The sequence below is a fragment of the Micromys minutus genome (assembly GCF_963924665.1).
Source record: "Micromys minutus genome assembly, chromosome: 12".
NCBI lineage: Eukaryota > Metazoa > Chordata > Mammalia > Rodentia > Muridae > Micromys > Micromys minutus.
In genome coordinates this window covers 45563595-45583679 of record NC_137981.1, presented here as the reverse complement: position 1 = coordinate 45583679, position 20085 = coordinate 45563595, and the positions used below count along the sequence as shown (strand labels likewise).

Below are 20085 nucleotides of genomic sequence, written 5' to 3'. Positions count from 1 at the left end.
AAAACGGGGCATAAATTCTGAAATGCTGCTCTCCCAAGTGTTGGGCCACATGCAATGTGCAGATATATATTTTTTTACTTATTTATTAATTTCTACTTTTAAAATGAACAAAAATATTATGGCAATGCGGGCAAGAAAGAAGGTATCAGCAGATGGATCGGGCCCTGAAGCCTGTGAGGTCGCAGAGAATGTCGGCAGCACTAACACTCTGAATGTTTGGAGAGGAGAACTGGGTAATAAGAAAAGCATGCTTTAGGTCACCAGGCAGCAAACTCCCACACACTCACCCTGACAGGCTTAAACAAGATGAACTCTGTGTCCTTATTGGACAAGTACAAAGACATGCTTCTCAATGTCAGCGGCAGCTTCGTTTTTATTGTCTTATAAGCACTGGCCACGAGGTCATTGACCTTTGCTGCAAAGAAATGACCCTTGTTAGTGTCACAAACAAAAAAAAAAAAAACAAACAAACAAAAAAGAATAATTACCATTTTAATTCAGAGAGGAATACTGAAACATAGCAAAATAAAATATCTTCCCTACATCTTGTTATTTATTAAGTTTGATCATAAGCCCTCTAAAGATTCATTAAGTATATGGTACATACAAACTCTAAGCCACAGGGCTAATGTAGCCAACACTGCCCTAGCATGATTCAGGGTGTTCACAGGGGCTGTTGTTTGTGTCTCTGAAATGTGGAGGTAAAAAAAATGAATAAAAAGGTTTAAAAATTTAAGTTATTTTTAAAGAAACAGTAGGAGTTAATAAGAACTAAGCCTCTCTATGTGCAGAACTAACTCCCAGGCATATGTCTTTGATTGGTTTGCCTGGACCACTCAGAAGATTTTTACTATCCTTGTCCAAGCAGAACTATGTATTCATTTATTACATTCTTATACTTCCTTACCAGACTGAGAGTAAATACCAGGTGTTAGTAAGTAAAGTATCTAACACCCCAAGTGCAGCATCTGATAGGACAATATAGAAGTAAATATAGTCATCTGAACGAAATATTCAAGAGAGAATTGCCTAGATATCCACAGAGAAAAAGATTCATAATTTCTAGAATGCTCAGCCTCACTCTAAAGTCAATACAAATAAACCTGGGAAATACTGGCAAAAGGATTCAGAGGATGTAGAGAAATAGGTAAACAGCCTTCTATATCCTTTGGGTCAAATAAAAAATATTTAAGGGGGGATAAAAAAGACAACAAGCCAGGCATGATGGTAGACATTTGCAATCTTAGAAATCCAGAAGCTGAGTTTGAAACCAGCCTGGGTGGTTTGTCTCAAAAACAAGTAAAATGGAAACCCACAGATTCAAAGAGACAGTGAATCTTTACAAGGTGTTCATGGGAGTATAAAATGGCTCAACTTGAAGGTGTGTTAGACAATATCCTGAAAGACTGAAAATAAACCCTTTCACTTAAGTACTGAAGATTATGCATGCCATGTAAGCAATCACAAAATACAAAGACACATGTATATAAATCATTTACTTAAGAGTTTATGGAAAACCAAAGTGAGTCATTAAGTATATTTAATCAATAAACTAGGGAGAGACTCATGCTCTGTGTACCCACTGGTGTCAGAGCACAGCACACAGGTGATGACAATTGGGATGGCACAATGTCACCCGAATGACGAGTCCCTGTGTGCTAGTGTAGACATAAAGACGATGGGGACAGGCACTATAACCATGGCTACCTTCGAGACTAGTTTGTAGGTGCAGAACAGTAATGTTTTTGTTTTGCACCTTTCCACAGGTCAATCTATATCATGTGAAAAAGTTTAGCTGACAGAAGTCTGGGCAAAAACACAGTAGGAAAGTACCAATGCTCTCAGGAATTGCTTACTTTTCATTAAATAAATGAAGGCTCCTTCCAGGTACTTTCTCCCTGGGTTCTGGTTTCCTCGTCACTAAATACTTAAGGGACCACTATATTGAACTCTCAGTAACCACAAAGTGGGCGCTCAGACTAGTGAACACAGTGCCCATCAATTCCTAAAAAGATGTATTTGCAACCTTAAGTTAACAAAATGGCATCTTAATTTGTAATTCATTCTGCTACAGCATGGTTATCATGACATAATCTCCCCAGAACCTCAGCTGGGGGCAGAGGGCCCAACAATTTCTAGACTGCTGTCCTTGATCTACCACAAGAGGCTCATAAATCTGGCAGTCAAGTAAGGGCTTTATTCATTACAGACTGTGAAAAAACAGCTCCATACTTCCGAGATGGCCAAAGAAAAAGATGTATTTATAAGAGAGTAAAGGATCCCACTTAGATTGAAAAAAAAAAGGTTAAATGACAAAACAGTGTCCCACTTCATTCTGTCCTCTTGTTAACTGTGTTGCTATTGGCAATGAAAGTAAAACTGAAGCCCAGGATACCCCAACACAGAATGGTTCTAAGAGAACCCTGCAAAAACTCACAGGCCTTCCTCAAGAGAAAGGATCTTTCCAGAAAGGAAAGAACAACAGTTAGCTAAGCATCAAGTAGGCTTAGCTGTATTAACATGCCATGCCTGTTTGCCAGGGTTTTCTATTTTAAGAAAGATGTGTTGTGCCTCAAAGTTCCATTTACATGCAAACCAGTTCCCACTTCTCAATAAGCACTGTAAAAGACTAAAACCTTAAGCTACAGGCTCAAATTAATTCAAGATCAAGAGAATGTCTCCAAGAGGCTAGGGACTGCACAGTGCCCTGACTGTGAAGACCTGACGTCACACAATGGCGAACAGTTGTTAGAATGACACAGTAGCCAATACGCTGTTCTATCAAGTGTGCTTTGTTTTGAAAAGATGCCACAGATGTCAATCTCAAATACAAGAGAAATGTTTGAAATCACAGAGAAAGTAAAAGATTTGCCCCTACCACAGGCACCAAACAGGTGGTAGCACACCCTCAATGTACACACAAGGAACCTTTGAACAAAACTGTCTCCTTCCAAAAACAACTGGTATCTGTTCTATTTGTACATCTTCCCAAGAGACAGCACTAGCTACTTCTTAGTTCAGCTTCAACCGACCCAAGGCATTTATGATGGAAAATACTGGAGACAGGACAGCTTCAATAAAAAATTTATATGGTATTAAAATCTGATCTGTGAAAAATTGCAAAATGAGATGTAGTTATTTTTCTTCCCACAAACTAGTCCCTCTCTCGAAGATAACCACCTTATGATTTCGGCTCTGAACTATAGACAGATGTGCTGTACGGACTTTACAAGTTACCCGTGTAAGAGGGCATCATCCCTTTATTAAAGAAAATATGACCTAACAGAAACGGCTTCCTTTCACCATGGAAAACCAGGGATGTTATAAAGCTGATTCAGGTTTGCTCTCTGTAGCTGCCAAACTTCACGGAAAAGAAGCAGAGGCCTTCTTTGGATCACTAAGAGCAAGAAGCAGGTCTCCCATTCAGAAGCAGTTTCTCTACAACTAAGACCCTACTCCCTCAACACTGTCTCAGTGTCTAAATGTGGGTCACAGAACAGCAATGTAACAAAATATATTCTGGTTAATAGTAAATGAAAATTAAAAAAAACTGTGCCAAAAATAACCCAAAGGGGCATGATTCTAAATATCTAATACCTAACACTGAAGAGAGCCCACCTGCCAAGAAGAAACAAGAGCCTTTAGCATGGAAAAGTATGGAGAGTGACCGGAACATCTCAAGTGGATGTTCCAGTCGGGCAGTGGCGCTGCCTGCGGAACCCAGACGACTCCTTCATTATGACATATTTTTTTCAAACATGCTAAATTTTTAACAGAGGATATAACGTGGTGAAATACACAGAAGAAAGGAGTGGGCCAACACTCCATCCTGTGCTGAAAATAAGTGCAAGCCTTCCATCACTCTGTGCTGTGCAGCCGTGTTTGCATTAAAGCCCGAAGCCAAGGAAGAGCAGGTGCTCAGAAGTCTGCAGGCGCCAGGTACTGAAATGTACGTCAGGCTTTATTTTTAATTATTAAACTTCCAAAAGTACCCCCGTCTTTAGAAAGAATGCTTGTCAGACAGCAGCAGTGCTGGCCAAGTAAGACCTATCAGCCCCAAGCTGAATCTTGCTTTAACCCAGATCTGGTAACCCAAAGCAAGCAGGAAACCAAGTCCCAGATGTCACAGAAAGTGCTACACAGACATAGCCTAATAGCATCCTTAAAAGGGAACTCCGAGAGAGTAAAATCCCAATACCTGGTTGTGCCCAAGGCTGCTGTGAGAGGGTGTACTTGGGGCCTCCCTGACTGGCCATGGTTTTTAATGCTGACACCTAGTAGAGGAGACAAAAGCAGAGGTTTCGTGTCACCAATGGCAAATAAACGTGGACTGCTCTCAAGATACACAGTACTATTTAGCCTATCGAATAAGGCGCTGGGAACCAGGGACAGTTCTAGCAAAGCTGCAGCTACTCTCACAGCTTTCTCAGACGTCTTTTTAATAAACCTTCTTCTGTGAGTTCGAGATATGTGATATGTTATTCTGGGGAAAAAAACAAACAAAAACAAAAAAGACACACCTTATAGGGCATTCTTCCTGAGACCTTTCAGAAATCTCTGAAGAGAGCTCACCAAAAATATAAAAAGCTAAAAAAGGTCACTCACAAAAAGACTGAGTCAATACTGAATTATTATCATTAGGAAAGTGTCCTTCACAACTGCACAGACATTCCTCACATACTATACAGATTTTCCCTTCCTTTTAAACTATATCACAGGCATAGAAAGTGTCATTCAAACAAACAGTGGCCAGGCTGGAGAAGAGGTCACGAGACTGAAGTTTTTAATCTAAACAGCTAGGCTGACATACTAACTTCAGCTTCTGGAGATAGGATGCCCTCTTCTGGACTCACAGGAATGCACCCAACAGGCATATGTTCACACAGACATGGGCATACTTGCACGTAGACCTGCAAACACACACACACACATTCACACACACACACACACAGAAATCTACTTGGATATGGTAGACTACTGCAGAGTCAGCATCTGGGAAGCTAAGGAATAAAGCACTAGAGTTTGAGGCAAGCCTGGGCTACATAGACCCTACCTCAACAAACAACAACAACAATAAACAAGCAAATAGGATTTTCAAATATCATTACAAGGCACACTAGGCCAAACCATGCTGTAGATATAGACTTGGATAAGAACTTGATGGGAGTAAGCATGAACTACTTAATGGGTAGACATGGGCGAACATTAAGTTATTACACAAACTGAAGCATCAACTCCAGCTGTCCCATGGGATATATGTTTAGACCACAGCCAGGCACAGCCGCATGAGGGTGGTAACTGAGGACTCTTACCTCCTCTCCAGCTCTACCTGCTCTAGTTTCTTTTCTACTCTAGAACCAGTGTAGACCTCTGTTCATGCTGACCCCTGCACACCTCGTCTCTATCTCACTCAACTTCCTCCATGTCTTTATTTTCAGAAGCAACTTTTAAAAATAAATTATATGTGGATGAATGTGGTGGACAAGCTTTTAATCCTAGCACTGGGGCAGAAGCAGGTGATTTCTGTGAGTTCAAGGTCAGCCTGATCTACAGAGCAAGTTCCAGGACAGCCAGGGCTACACAGAGAAACCCTGTCTCAAAAACACAAAATAAAGGGGAAGATACGAGCTGGGTAGTGGTGGTACAGCTTTTCAATCGGAAGGCAAAGGCAGGCAAGTCTCAGGTTCAAGGCTAGCCCAGTCTACAGAAAGAGTTCTAGGACACCCAAAGTTACACAGAAAGACTCTGTCTGGGGGAGGGTTAGGGCTAGGGTTAGGATTTTAAGCCTTTCTTAAGCTAGGATAGATAACTAAATGTTCCATTTAATTGACAAAAATGTTGGACTGGGTGTTAGGTATATTTTATACTTTGTAAATTACAAAATGGTAATATCTCAGCTTATATTTGAGAGAAAAGCTTTTTTTTAATTAGACAGAAAAGGTGAATTGTTAATATTTGGGGAGGGCAGGACAAGATAAGGCAAGGACAGTGAAAAAGATAGTTGGGGGTGAGACAGTGTTTTGGAAAGGAAGTGAAGAGACATGGAAAAAAATGGAGGTGGAGGAGGATAAATCTCTGTGTGGCTTTAATTAGCTACAGGTAGCTATAAATATCTTACAAGGAATGGATTATTATAGGACAATTTGTTTTGTCTAGGTGGGCAAATTATATCATATCAATTGGATCTGAGTTTACTGTGTGAACGTCTTGTGGAGTGTAAACTTACTGAGATACCCTGTCTCCTATCTGCATAATTTACTTCTCTTAAGTCAAATCAAAGATCATTTCTCCAAAAGTTCTCCTAGATCTGCAGAGGTATGGTCTCCTAAGAAAGAAGGTCAGAGACAGAAAGGACTCAGCTTTCCTCAACTAGCCCCTTTCTTTCAGAGCTTGCAGACCAGGGCAGACCTACACCCTTCTGGCCTCCCTGCTCTAAGCACTTGAACTTTGATGTAGTTTCTATTTAGATTCCTCCCAGGTTACAATTCCTTGAATGCAAGAATTAACTCTACAAGGTCAAATTCTATTATATTTGATATTACATCAAAAAAATCTTAATTTATAGCCACCAAGAAAACTAACGACACTTCAGAGGGAATGAAAAACACAAACTTGCAAAATTTTATCAAACAAACAAACAAGCAAACAAAGAAAAGCTTTCACATGTAAGTGTTTAGCACAGGCAGGCTCCAGCAGAAGGGAATGCAATAGCTCAGCCATAACCTAAGATGTGCTTCCTTCAAGTGCCCTGGTTTACACTTCACCAACACAAAATCTTTAGTTCAGGTCTGTCTTCCTACACCACAGCTCTTCGGGGGAGCTCTTAGCCACAAAGTCCTCACACACTGTCTTACGCAGCCCTTACAACAGTCTCGGCTGGGGCAGAGGAAGGCTTCAGCTCTCAACCAGTTGGGAAGTGCAGATGAGGAGAGGCCTAGCTCGCCCAACTCCAAGTCACGTGCCTTATACACCTACTACAAGTCAAAGGCTATTCAACAGTTTCGTGCAACATGTATACTGTGGTATTCTAGAACAGGAAAAATATACTGCAGTTCTTAAAGCCTTAAAGGAAACAATTGGAGCCAAATGCTCTCATATATATGTGTATTTCAACATTTGCCACAGTATACGTGTTGCTTGGAGATAATGGCAGGAGGGGCAGAAATTTAAGGTCATCCTTGGATAATCCAGAAGTTCAATGGCAGCCTAACATTGAAGACCCTGTCTCAAAAACCTAGGAATAAAAAGAAACTCTGACCGCTGCCACACAGCCCCCAAACAGGAGCTGATTTCAGCGAACTCAAAGTCCAGCCACCACAGGGGAGACTTATTATGTACATAACAGAAAACGCCAAGCAGGGCTCAGCTGAAACCAGCTGTGCAGTGTCAGCTTTCACTGTCAACAGTGAAACAGCACTGTTGAGCTTACACACTGAGCTGCGAACCAGCCTCTGAGATGTGGACAGACACAGTAAGAGCCGGACTCACTCTCCGTCCACTGTGCTAGGAAAGAGAAAAGGGCTCTAGAAGGTCTGCACCTTTGTCATGAACTCCTCCAGCTGCTCTACAAACAGCCTGGTCTGCTGCTGAATGAACTGCTCACAGGCTGACTTGAGGTGCCGATCCACGTCCTTCTTAGAGTCGAGATAATGCTCTCTGATCTCAGGAGTCCCCTGAAAAGACAGAACAATTTCCTTCTGTTTATGTGTGCCTAGACATTACCAGGCACATAAAGAATATCACTTAGCTCCCACCACCAATGAAACAGAGTCCTTCTCACCTCCAACAAGAACTCTATCAAGGCATTGTTGCTATTCAGCCTAAAAAATCTTGGAACAGTCATAGGGTTCAGGATTTTAAATGCTGCATCTGTGAAACAAAATTACTCATCCAGTGAACATGTAGAGGCTCAACAGAGAAGTCCTGTGCAACACTAGCTCTCCACTGCTGCCACCCAGGAAGCATTCATCCACACCTGCTCCCTCCAGGAAGGGCTGAATGAGGTGGGCTCCGATAATCACATGCCGCACAACCATCCGCAGAGCACAGTCGGTTACAAAATTACTATTAATCACGATGATCTATTTTTTTTAAATGGGGTAATTCACAAAATTTCACTGTTTTGCCTTTAGATGCTAAGTAGATTTCTTTTAAATGCACATACTTACCCAGCTTCTTTATGATCTTGGCTGGCACAGAAATTTATTCACTTGAATGACAGTGAATAAACAAATGTGTCAGCCAAGAAGAAAACACCAAGAGGACATATTTACCCCTTAACCTCCAGACTAACTAGAATCTCTGAAAGTACTAAGGTCTCATTGATGTTCAAATGCAATAAGATATACCATTAGTCATGAGAGGTTAGAGATTTAAAAGTGAAGACAGAAAGTATTATCAAAGACAGTTGTTTAAAAGACTATGGCTTTGCTTTGCCAGACTGGAAAAAGCAAAGCATGCACTGCCCCCAGCCCTGTTCTGCAAGCACATCCCCCAGTCCCAAGTACTGCCTTTCACTGGTCTTAATGAAAAGGAGTCTTCAGTACTTAGGAAAAACTGTTTGCAGAGAACAGAACCAAGTCACCACATGGCAAGAGCAAAAACTTCATACTATGGTAGGAAAGAATTCCTGCCACAATCTTACTCCATTTCATTTTCTTGTATCTCAGCAGACTTAGAGCAGAACCAAGTGGTAGCAACATCCAGATTAGAAAGAAACAAGAGTTAACAACCACGCTGCATCCTAACACCCAGATAAAGGCCATCAGCAGCCACAAGCTTCTTCCACCTCACACCAGAAGGGAATCAACTAGGGAGCTCCTTGTTTAAACATGTTTTTTTTTTTTTTTTTTTTTTTTAAATAAAAACATTGAGCATTCTTTAAAACCAAAGCCCAAAACCTCTGGATCCTATTTAAAAACAAAAATGACAAATTATATGACAAATACCACAGGCTTTAAAAAATGACAAAGCATTTGCTGTGGCTGTCACATGACAGCACAGGGATAAACTCAGGGCCAGCTGCTTTGATGTGACTCAGGAGGACAGCGTGAAGCTCAGCTGAGTTAAATCAAATCCTCCCTTTCACATAAGCAGTGACAGGGATTCTTTATCTGGCATTTCTGAATCATAGAACACAGAAAATTATTTGAGTCACTATTCCTTCAGTTACCTCAAGATTAAGATGGAAGTTAACCCATTACAGAAACAAATGCTTAAGGTATAAGAACTTAAATCTCTGGAAATCACTGAGAAAAATCAGAGCTCACAAAAAACTGTAAAAAAACAAAAACAAAACAAACAAAAAAAACTGTGGTATTTATGGTGTGTCCTTAACTTACAGTTAGGAACTTGAATTGCATGTATTTTGATTTCTTCAAAATCTGTTAGTTCTGGCTGCATCTGGTGGCACACACCCTTAATCCTAACATTCAGGAGGCAGAGCCAGGGGGACCTCTGTGAGTTCGAGGCCAGCCTAGTCTACAGAGTTCCAGGACAGCCAGGGCTATACACAGAAATCCTGTCTAGAACCACCCCCCCCCACACAAAATCTGTTAATTCAATAACAATAATTAAGATAAATGAATCATCTTTCCCAAGATGAGTCAGAATTCGACATATGTCACACCACCTGACTGAACAGTTAGCATCTCCAACTTGATGTTACCTTAAGCACAGTAACATAGCTTTGTGTTCGTTTTCACTGTTAGTTACCTTAGTAACCAGGAAAGGTAACATGATGTCACTGTGCTCCTTTTACACAGGAGAAAGATGGCTACTGAAGTCACCCACCCCTCAGTTCAAGTTTACACAAGAGCCAGGAATAAAGCCTGACTCTCGGACACTCAGGTGACCCCGATTTGCTGACACACGCTGTTTATCGTATAGGTGTTTATTAGTCATTTCATCTTATAGTTGTTTATCATGGAGTAAGTTCCCAGAGAGTGAAACTGTATCATACATGGAAATATTCAGATATAGCTCCTTTAATAAAGAAAATACAACAAATTAGAAGTGGCAAAGATACTGACAGCTTAGTTAGTATGAATAAGTAACATTACTTAGCAAGCAAAGCATGCAAAAGAAATTGCAGATGAACATAAAATAAACCTGTAGCCTGTGCTGACACACCTGGACAGGTCAAATACACCCAACTGTGCCAGCCAGGACAACAAAGTACCTCTAGTTTTCTTGAGGTCCAGGGAAATTTCCTTAATGGTGAATTCAGTGTGAAATGGAGCAATTTGTTCTCGAAGAATCAAAAGGTGCTTAATTAAGAAAAGTTGTCCATCAATCTGAGTCTAAATTATAAGAAAAAAATGGATATTATCACAGATTAAATCAAAATCGGAACATATAAAGAAACTATCACTCAACATTAAATCTATGCAAATATACAGCCTCAAGGTGACAATTCTCTGCAGTACAATGAACTCTCCAGGTTACCCAGGTCAAAGTTCTCTTGAAAATTGTTGCTAAGACTTTGAACATTATTACTTGCTCTACTTAAGGAATCCAAGAGAGCATACCACACAAAAGCTAGGCAGAGAAGTCAAGACTTTTAACTTGGTACAGAGGTTTAAAAAAAAAAGTTACAACCTAAGAGCCACAGTGAGCAGCAACACAGAAAAGCTCAAAGGGCAAGTGTGAATGTGCTTGCTCACAGCCTTCTAGCTCCTCTTAGGAGGACATCATTCCCTATTTGGCCCACATGGTTTTGATACACAAAGTACTAAGACACAGTACAAAAGGAGCCTCCAAATATAAAATGGCTTTGCACCCCCATCCTGGATTACCTGACCCCAAGAGAGTGCTGGCTGTCCCTGTACACGCCCTCTGCTAACTCAGGACCATCTGTAAGGCCCCGTGACTGAAGTGGCGCTCTCAAAGCTCTGGCCTGACCATGTCCCAGAATAATAATCATAGTCCTTGTGATCAACATTGCATCTTAATAAAGCAAGGCTGCTCCTCAAGGCAGATTCTTATTCTGAAAACATTTCTAATGAAGTTTGCATACTGAGGACTCAAGCAGTCACTGCTCAGTCTCTCCACCAGCTCCTAAGGAGCACATTCACCATGAGAAGGCCACATGGTGGGAGCTCACCTGGCTTGTGGAACACAGCCGCAGACAAATATGAAGGGCTGCACTCTAAACCTGTGTTCTGGTTGCAACTGAGTCACAAAGACTTCATTTTCTTTATTAAGTTGTTGTAACTTAAGAAAATAGTTATGTTAATTAATTACACACTAGGTGTTCAATTTCTGTATGTGATAATAATTTACCTTAAAAAAAAAAAAAAACTAAAAAAACTCCTACGTGGAAAGGCAAAACTTACAGAATCTCAGCTATGAAAACAAATGTGCTAACGATGCTTACCAAGCTGAAGGTTTCCAGACAGACATAAAGACTTATAACATATTAGTTGAAACAGAATTACGTAAAGGATAGTAAGTATAGAAGACTCGGGGCTTAAAGGAGATAGTGGTGTAAGGGGCCACAGTGTATAACTAAACCTTCAGTTAAGACAGTCTTTCCTCCTAATGAGCTAAGAAACATCTCACTGTAGAAAACCTATGGATCATAAAGAAATGTGTAGGATCAAGGAAGAGGTTGCCCAGTCCCCCACTTGCACCATGGCATTTCTGCTACACAAAGCCACAGTGTGAATCTTATTTCTGTTTCCTTTACAGTGAAGTGATGGTCAGTGTTTCACATCTTTAAATTTAGCAGCTGTGTAACATGCCATCGTCCAGAACATGTTCCAATTTAACCATCTCCATCAGGGACTGTAGGCATGAGTTCTGAATTGCACCAATCTTAAAAATGTGAGAGATGAGTCTTGCAAACATTATTTAAAACCCAGCTCTGCCTATGTTGAACTAGATTGTCCCATGCTCCTTTAATCCCTGTGTAGAGATCCTCTCTCGGCGCCATGCACGAGAGGAGAAACAGACGTAAAGGCGGAGCTTCTCTAAGGACAACTTTCATCAGGAGACTCTCCTCAATCATCTGATGTTTTGAAGTTAGAAGTCGAACCTGTCAATCTGGAAGGCACAGGCTTGAAGACCACAGCAAAGGTGCTCTGTGGCTATCAGTGGCTCAGAGCTCCCTCTCTGCAGGCGAGGGCATTCTGGGAGAGCTAAGGAGGGCAGTGCTGCTGCCCAGGCTGAGAGTGAAGCACAGAGCAGAGGCTTCCAGCCTAGAGCCCACGCTGATTCCACACCATAAGCCACATGCTCATGGCTGCTACTTTAAGTCACACAGCACAAAGACTAACTAATGCCCCCGAAGCTCACTGGCTACTTCCTCCAGGTAAGGCCATCTGACTATTTAAAATACTGTAGGGATAATGGCCTGCTGTCTCCTTGAACACACGTTCTTGGTACTCTGGAGAAACAGCAGTACCACTTCTTTGGGCTCTAAGCAGTAACAAGAAATCTTTACCCTACAGCATTAGACCCTCAGTTCCATTCCTAGTACATTAGCAAAACAGACTCTTTTAGTGTGGTCTTCTGTGAGCCCTATAATGAAATACCAGTTTCCGTCAAAGGGTCTCAAAATTCTCTCCTACTAAACAAACAAATCTTAGAGCTAAGTGGATTTAAATTTCTTTGTCTCTAAATAAATAACATGCTGCGCAATACTATTACAGGTAATAAACTTTCACCTAACACTTCATCAAACCTTGTTTTTGCTGATAGACTCTGATGCTCCTAGCAAGGACTGTATGCAGGCAGACAAGGCTTCCTGTGATAATCCTTGGAACACCGCCCTCTGGTGAAAAAAGAGAAACATCAGCCTGTAGTCGCTGACAAGACAGAAAAAGGAAAATGCAAAGCCATGAAAGGGGGGGGGGGGACAGTGTTTACTTCCATACTTGAACCATTGTCCCTCACATCTTTTATGCCCATTCAATCTTTCAGGACTACCACACAGCCCTGTAAAGTGCATTCATGTCTGGAAATGCTCATGTGTCCTTTACTAAACATACTTGCACCTATTCATGGTACTAGACTCACATAATTATTGTGCACCACCACACCCAGTTAGTAGGCTGCTTCTAAACTCAAACTTAACTATAAAACAAACTCAAAAATGTATCCCAGGTAATTATAGAAGACGCTTTAAGATTTGTATGCATGGCTCTTAACTGAAATCTTTTAAACAGAGGAGAATGGAAACAACATAAACAGGACAAAGTTGACCAAATAAATAAAAAAAAAAAAAAAAAAAAAAAACCAGTAAATTATAGAATACTGTGAAAAATACATAACATTCTGAGACATTTGGTTAAATTCATATAAGTGAGGGCTGGGGGGCTGGCTTAAGTGGTTAAGAGCACTGGCTGTTCTTCCAGAGGACCTCGGCTCAATTCCCAACACCTACATAAAGCTCATAACCATCTTTGACTCCAAGTTCACCTGTGATGCCTTCCTCTGCAATCCTCTGGTACAAACGCACACATGATGCCCAGATATATATACAAGCAAAACATGTATACATATAAAATATATATATTTTTAAATTTTAAGTACAATTCAGTGGAGCCAGGCTTGGTGGCACCTGCTTATAATCAAAATGCAAGGCAGTTTCAAGTAACAACATCAAGGAGGCCAGCCTGGACTATAAAAGACACTGTCTTGGAAGCAGAGAAGAGACAAACAAAATAAATAAATAAAAGATTTGTACTTCAGAGCCAGGCATAGTGGCTCATGCTTATAATCCTAGCACTTAGAAGGCTAGGATGGGATTGCTGAGAGTTCAAGGCCAGCCTGGGCAACATAGTTTGACGGCAATATTGTCAACAGAGTGAGACTCAGCCTTAAAAGCCAAAAGTAGATCTGGATATCAGGTGGGTGATAAAAGAACAAGTAAGTTTCAGACATAAGGCAAACCATACGGAGTAACCTCCTAGGACCCACCCATGACTTGGCTGTCATTCTTGTCAGCATCCCCAAAACCTTTATGCTCATTTATGCACTGAGGTCTGGGGCATGTGTAGAACATACTCATGCACATCTCCCTCGGTATCTTGGCTCCACAATAGCAAGTTTCTGAGCCCTGATCTCATGCATTATTCCCTACGGGGAACCTGAAGAAGCAAAGAGGTCAAATGTCCTCCTAACCCACACTGGAAACCCTCGAGCCACAGTGTAAGTCAGAGGAGTATAGGTGACCAATGCCACAAGACAACTGTGAGGCCCTGTTTGTTCCTAAGAATCTGTGGCATGAAACTCACATGTGTGCCTGTTTATGATGCAGAGAGTTCACACCTCTTCAGCTATATTCTTAAAAAGTAGTGAGTCTGAACAACTCATCACATGACTTCTCTTCACATGCAGTAGGATTATAATTGATTAAAAAATAAAGAGTTGAAACTACCAAATTTATAAAACTATTTTGCTTTAAATATAAACCACTGGCAGCAAACATGTATCCAAATCTGCCATTGTAGGGAATAACAACTATATCATTCAGTCAGCTTGCTTAAAATAGCTGTTTCTCTAAAAAGGTGCTTTAAAAATTCTGCTAACTTCAGAAGTAACTAAACTTAGTTCATGGCTAGGAACATGGGCAAACTCACACTATTTGTTAAGGATGCTGGCTGAAAGTTAAGTGCAAAACCAACTTACAAGGATTAGGCACAGTGGCGCCCACCTGAAATACTATCACAGGGAGGCTGCAGCATAGAGATCTGCAGGTTCAAAGTCAACTACAGCCACCTACTTAGCAAGACCCAGTCTCAAGAACAAAAAAAAAAAAAAAAAAAAAAAAAAAACAGACTAAGTGGCTATGTTTAATGCTAAGTACTAAATACATCTCTGTATTGTTTCAAATTCCTGCATCTTTTTTCTTCACATAAAAATTAAAGCAGAGACATTAATTAGTAATTTTAAACTTATTCATGGTCATGTGCTCCTTTAAAATTTGATAAAAACTACAGCCTTGGACCTCAGAAGGACACAAATATAAACACATATTTAAATTTTACCCATAGTTTCAAGAAACCCTTAAAATAGATCAACCTTCAAATTACCACCACATCTAAAAATCATAACTCTAAAAATATCAACAAAATACTGCATTTGGCTCTTAAAGTAGTTTAAACTTAAAAATATCCCAAGCAAATTCTAGAATAAGCAAGTCACAGTAAAGACATAAAGATATTCACACACATACATCTATGCATCTATATAATTTGGAGAGACAGACAAGTGTCCTTCGAACTGTGGGATACCACATCCCGTGAAGATCTGCTGGAGAAATCATGGTCTGTGGTCTAGGATTGAGGGAGTCTGTTGAACCTAAAACCCAAATGGAAAAGAAACACTTACTCCAGGCTTGTAGATATCTGTCACACAGTAATTTACATGGCAGCTATAAACTATTTTCACTGACTATCATCAATTTTCCCCAGCTCATGTTTAATAAAAATACCCTACAGGTCTAAATCGGTGTCAAGTAAGGGCTAAAAAACAACTGGAGTGCACATGGACACACACGTTCCAGCTGTACATACATGCACATATGTTCGATACCACTCAACCCTAGTGTTTTTCACAAACCATGATCAATCATCTTTATGGAATCAATCAATAGCATATTTGAGGACCACAGACAGGTTCTGGAAGATCTATATGCAGTGCGCAACAACAAATTATAGAGACTGACAAGAAAATACTAGTGAGGGACGGGACCCAAGGCCTCACAATGCTGGGCAAACACTGGCACTGCACTACAGTCCCATCCCCCTCCTTTTAAATTCTGAGATGGGATCTTGCTAAGTTGTTCAATGCTGCCCTAAACTTACTTGTAGTTTAGGAAGGTCTTCAACTTGTGATCCTCTTGACTCAGCCTCCCAATTAGCTAGATTACAGGCATATACCAGGCCTGGTAAAACAGGGCAATCTTAAACGGAACACAGGTAAAGCTGGCCTGCCTGGCACCTTGCCTTCAGTTCTGAGCTCATCACTTAACAGGTCTGGTTGGTATAATAGTTCTCAGATAATAAGAACTGTCCCTACAACTGAAAAGGTCAGAAGGGGCAGTTTTTGGCCAGCAGAGAGTGCCTGAACAGAAGGATACCTTAGCAAGAGAATCATAGTCTCTTCAGTATCCAACGCCATACTTAAAACAACCACAAAGGTAGTACTTGTATACATCTCTCGAGACAAGAGGTGATACTAACATAACTTGTGGTTACACAAAAGATGTCCTCATTCTGGAGAGATGCAACAGTACTCAAGGGCAAAGCAAGAACATGAACAGTTTAAGGTGTCTGGCTGTGGTGTCAGGGCACACATCCTTAATGCCACCACTTGAGGCTGATGGGGAACTGCCAAGCATTCCAGGCTAGCAGTAAGACAATGAGACCCTGCCAAAATATATGTCTGTGTACATTTATGACGAATGCTAAGTCTCAAATCTAAGGAGTGCATATGTATATTCATTTTTTTCACTTCTCTACATATTTGGTTTTTCAATAATAAAAAATTATATGATGAACTAGTAATATTGCAAAACAAATATTATTTCTTTTTTTTTTTTTTTTAAAGAAATCTATGTATGGCTAGGCAGTGGTGACACATGCCTTTAATCCAAGCCCTTGAGAAGCTGAGGCAGGCAGATCTCTAGTTTGAAGCCAGCCTTGTCTACACAGTTACTTCCAGGACAGCCAGGGATGATACAAAAAAATAAACAGAAATACCCACCCCACCCCTCAAAATCCAGATCTGGACTGTTCAAATCTCTGAGGAGGGGATGGTGCGATGGCTCAGTGGTCAGGGGCACTTCTATGACCTGGGTTCCATTCCCAGCATCCATGGCAGCTCACAACCCTCTGCAACTCTGGCTCTAAAGGCTCGGATGCCCTCTCCGGCACCATAGGCACTACATGCATGTGGTATACAAACACAGATGTGGGGAAAACATCTATACACATAAAATAAAAGGGAAAACTTTTAAAATAAATAATAAAATAGCAGAAGGTAAACACCTTTTTTCAAAATCATATAACACTTGTATAATCGTTAATCCCTTCAATAAGGCCATTCTTCAATCTAAGGTCTAAATTTAAATTTCTTAAAAACAGTGGAGTCCTTGGCTAGAACACACAAAGACCTGGGTGTGATTCCTCAGCTCTGCAAATGCAGTACAGTGGAGCAAGCCAGTAATCCAGCATTCAGGAAGTAGAGGCAGGAAGATGAGAAGTTCAAAGATAGTCTAGTCTACATAAAACCCTATGGGGGGGGGGGGGTATCAAAGAACACTTAGGCAGTGAGTCCCTAGAGCTTTATCTATAGGGTCCCTCCTTCATATAAAGAACCAAAAAGTACCAAGTAAGAACTGAGCAATTTGGAGGTGCAGTCAACTTGCCTGCTCACTTTTTACTAACCTATTTAGCTGTACCAGAGGAGTGGCTCCTGGCATAGCCACAAGCCATAGCAGGACAGGGCAAACCTATGGTCTCCTGCAAGTCCTCTGACATCACTCTTTCCATCAGCCCTGGGGCATTCCCCTTCCTTCCCTGTCTCTATACCATTCACATTTCACATGCTCATGGAGGGTGGCTAAACAATAGAGGGACAGCTCTAGATCCCTTCCCTGTTGGCTGGCTTCTCTGTTGCTATAATACACTAACCAAAACCAGCGTAGGGGAGGAAAGGGCTTATGTAATCTTACAGCTCCTAGGTTACAGTCCATCACTAAAGGAAGCCAGAGCAAGAGCTCAAGACAGAAACCTAGAAGTAGAGGCTGTGAAGGGATGCTGCTTACTGGCTTGCTCTCCATGGTTTCTGAGGCCTGCTCTCCTATACAACTCAGAACCACTATACCGGGAGGGGCACGTGACTTTTCCTGACTTCCTCACACTCTTTATAAAAATGTCTCCAGATTCCAGACACCATACCTCACCCAGACCCCAACTCCTGCACCCAGCAAATGCACTCCCCCACTTGTACGCTCCAAAGCCTTTCTTGGTCTAGGAGCATCTAGTATATGGCACTAGCATTCCATTCTACATGTGGGATCTATCGATTTGCCCCAGAAAGTCCGAAAGCCAGAGACACAGTCCGCAACGAGCTTAACTGAATGAACAGATAGATGCCAGAAGTTAAGTCATCATAACATACCAGACTTTCGTAAACTAGCGGACTCTCCTTCTAACCGTACATCTGAAAAGGAAGCTTCTGAAGGTGTCTTTTTCTGCTCATCCTTTAAACTCTGTGCAATTTGCTGTGTAGAGAAACAAGAAAGAACATTCAGGTGTAATTTTTCTTTGTGTCTTACAATCTGGACCAGCTGAACAGGTGTTCTGGGAACTCCTGTAATACTCAAGTATCATCCAATAGTACCATCACAAAGTAGAAATACTCCTTCATAATCACCTCCTCAGCCCTTAACGGTAAGGCCTCACATCATGTCCCTTTGATATAATGAAGTAAATGTCAACTATTCAATATTCTCACCAAAACAAAACAAGAACAAGGCAAATCCTGGTTTCTTTCAAAACTGTTATAAAAATGAAACACAAAACAAAGTAGAGAAGCCTTAACTTCATTTTTTTTTTGTACTTTATTATTTTGTGTGTCCAGCCACAATCAAAGTTTTTAGTCATAAAAAACTAAGGTGCTTGGGAGTCAAGTATTGAGAGTCCTTAGCACTGGAGCAACAACGCTGAAGCTGGCATACAAGACACGAGTCTCTTCCAAGGGTCCTCATTCGGTTCTCAGCTCCTACATCAAGTAGGAGTACCACAAGTACTCACAAACACCTGCTACTCCAGCTCCAAGGGGATCATCCCTATGCCCTCTTCTGGCCTCCAAACACATAAGCACACACGAACACACACACAAACACGCATACACACATGTATATACAAATATTTTTTAATATCAAGTACTCAAATTACTTTCATATGATTAAGCAACAAACCATACTGAGAAAAATATATGGTAATATGACAAGAGCATTAACAACTGCTGGCTCTGAAACCCTGGCTATCTGAACCCAGAATTGTAGGAATGCTGTTGTTTGTAGGTGAGAAAGTCTATTATGCTTGTGTTAAAGATAAAAAAACTCTGACTTTACAGAGTTACCTACCAAAGTATTTACAGGTTAAAACAATGCTGGAAACAAACCCTCCATAAAAGAGCTGACCAGCGCAAACAGGTAAATGTGAACTGCGCTAGGTTCACTGACAGTTCACTGCAGTCCTATAGATACTTGTGCTTTTACTTCTAAGTTTTCACTTTAAAAGCTCTACACTCTAACGACCTGTCATAGCACTAATACTATGGTGGTCTGTGAACTCGACCCAAAGGTCACAGGAAATAAAGAACCATCAGAAGGGTCAGAGCGACAACTGGAGACTTCAAGCCATAAATCCAAAGGACCAGGCCACATCATTAACTGTGGTGGATGCTATTTTACCAGCCCTCTTACAAACCATTCAAAAGAAAACATGAGAGACTGCAGAAAGCACTAACTCAATTTAAAAGTTAAAGACACACAAATCCTGACCAAGGGGAGACAAATAGCTGTATAGAAAGGTTACCCAGCATAAGTACAAACTAACAATTTGTATTCAATTCTTTAGTTTCAATTCCTATGACTTTTATGGCAAACACATTTGCTTTTGTATTCTGAATGATAGTTTAAAGAAAAGTACTTTATCTCAGTCAGTATAAGTTATGCACAAGCTGTGTGGGAGCCGTGAGCAGGTGAAAATCAAGTGCTGAAGAGAGCCCACCTCCATCATGACTAGCTTATCAGGATACGCCAGATCTCCAGGAGCTGGTCTGTAGCCTGTGATGTCCGTCTGAATGTAGATGTGGGTTCGATACACAAGCCTCTCTTGTACATCTTCCAACATCTGCTTTACTCCAGCTGCAAATGCCCCCAGTTGTTCAGCTTTTTAAAAAAAAAAAAAAAAAAAAAAAAAAAAAAAACCATTAAGTACTCCAGCTTCCTTTTAACTAAGCAGAGATTACTGACCTGCTCTGACACGCATGAAGCACTGTTTCAGAGACTGTTGCTGAACGTTATTTCAATGACTCAATGATCTTAGAAAAACTGAATGGATA

At 40.9% G+C, this 20085-nt stretch overlaps 1 protein-coding gene across 1 annotated transcript in view; it reads right to left on the bottom strand.

Annotated features, from left to right (window-relative positions):
• Positions 1 to 20085, bottom strand: part of COG3 (component of oligomeric golgi complex 3) — a 50964-nt gene that overhangs the window by 5801 nt on the left and 25078 nt on the right. The window contains exons 13-21 of the mRNA XM_080925965.1: positions 19752 to 19912; positions 18133 to 18235; positions 15182 to 15306; positions 12686 to 12775; positions 10181 to 10301; positions 7781 to 7869; positions 7539 to 7673; positions 4199 to 4274; positions 288 to 415 (exon numbers count right to left, since the gene is read on the bottom strand). Of these exons, the coding sequence (XP_080782091.1) occupies positions 288 to 415; positions 4199 to 4274; positions 7539 to 7673; positions 7781 to 7869; positions 10181 to 10301; positions 12686 to 12775; positions 15182 to 15306; positions 18133 to 18235; positions 19752 to 19912 (1028 nt within the window). The remainder of the gene's footprint in view (positions 1 to 287; positions 416 to 4198; positions 4275 to 7538; positions 7674 to 7780; positions 7870 to 10180; positions 10302 to 12685; positions 12776 to 15181; positions 15307 to 18132; positions 18236 to 19751; positions 19913 to 20085) is intronic.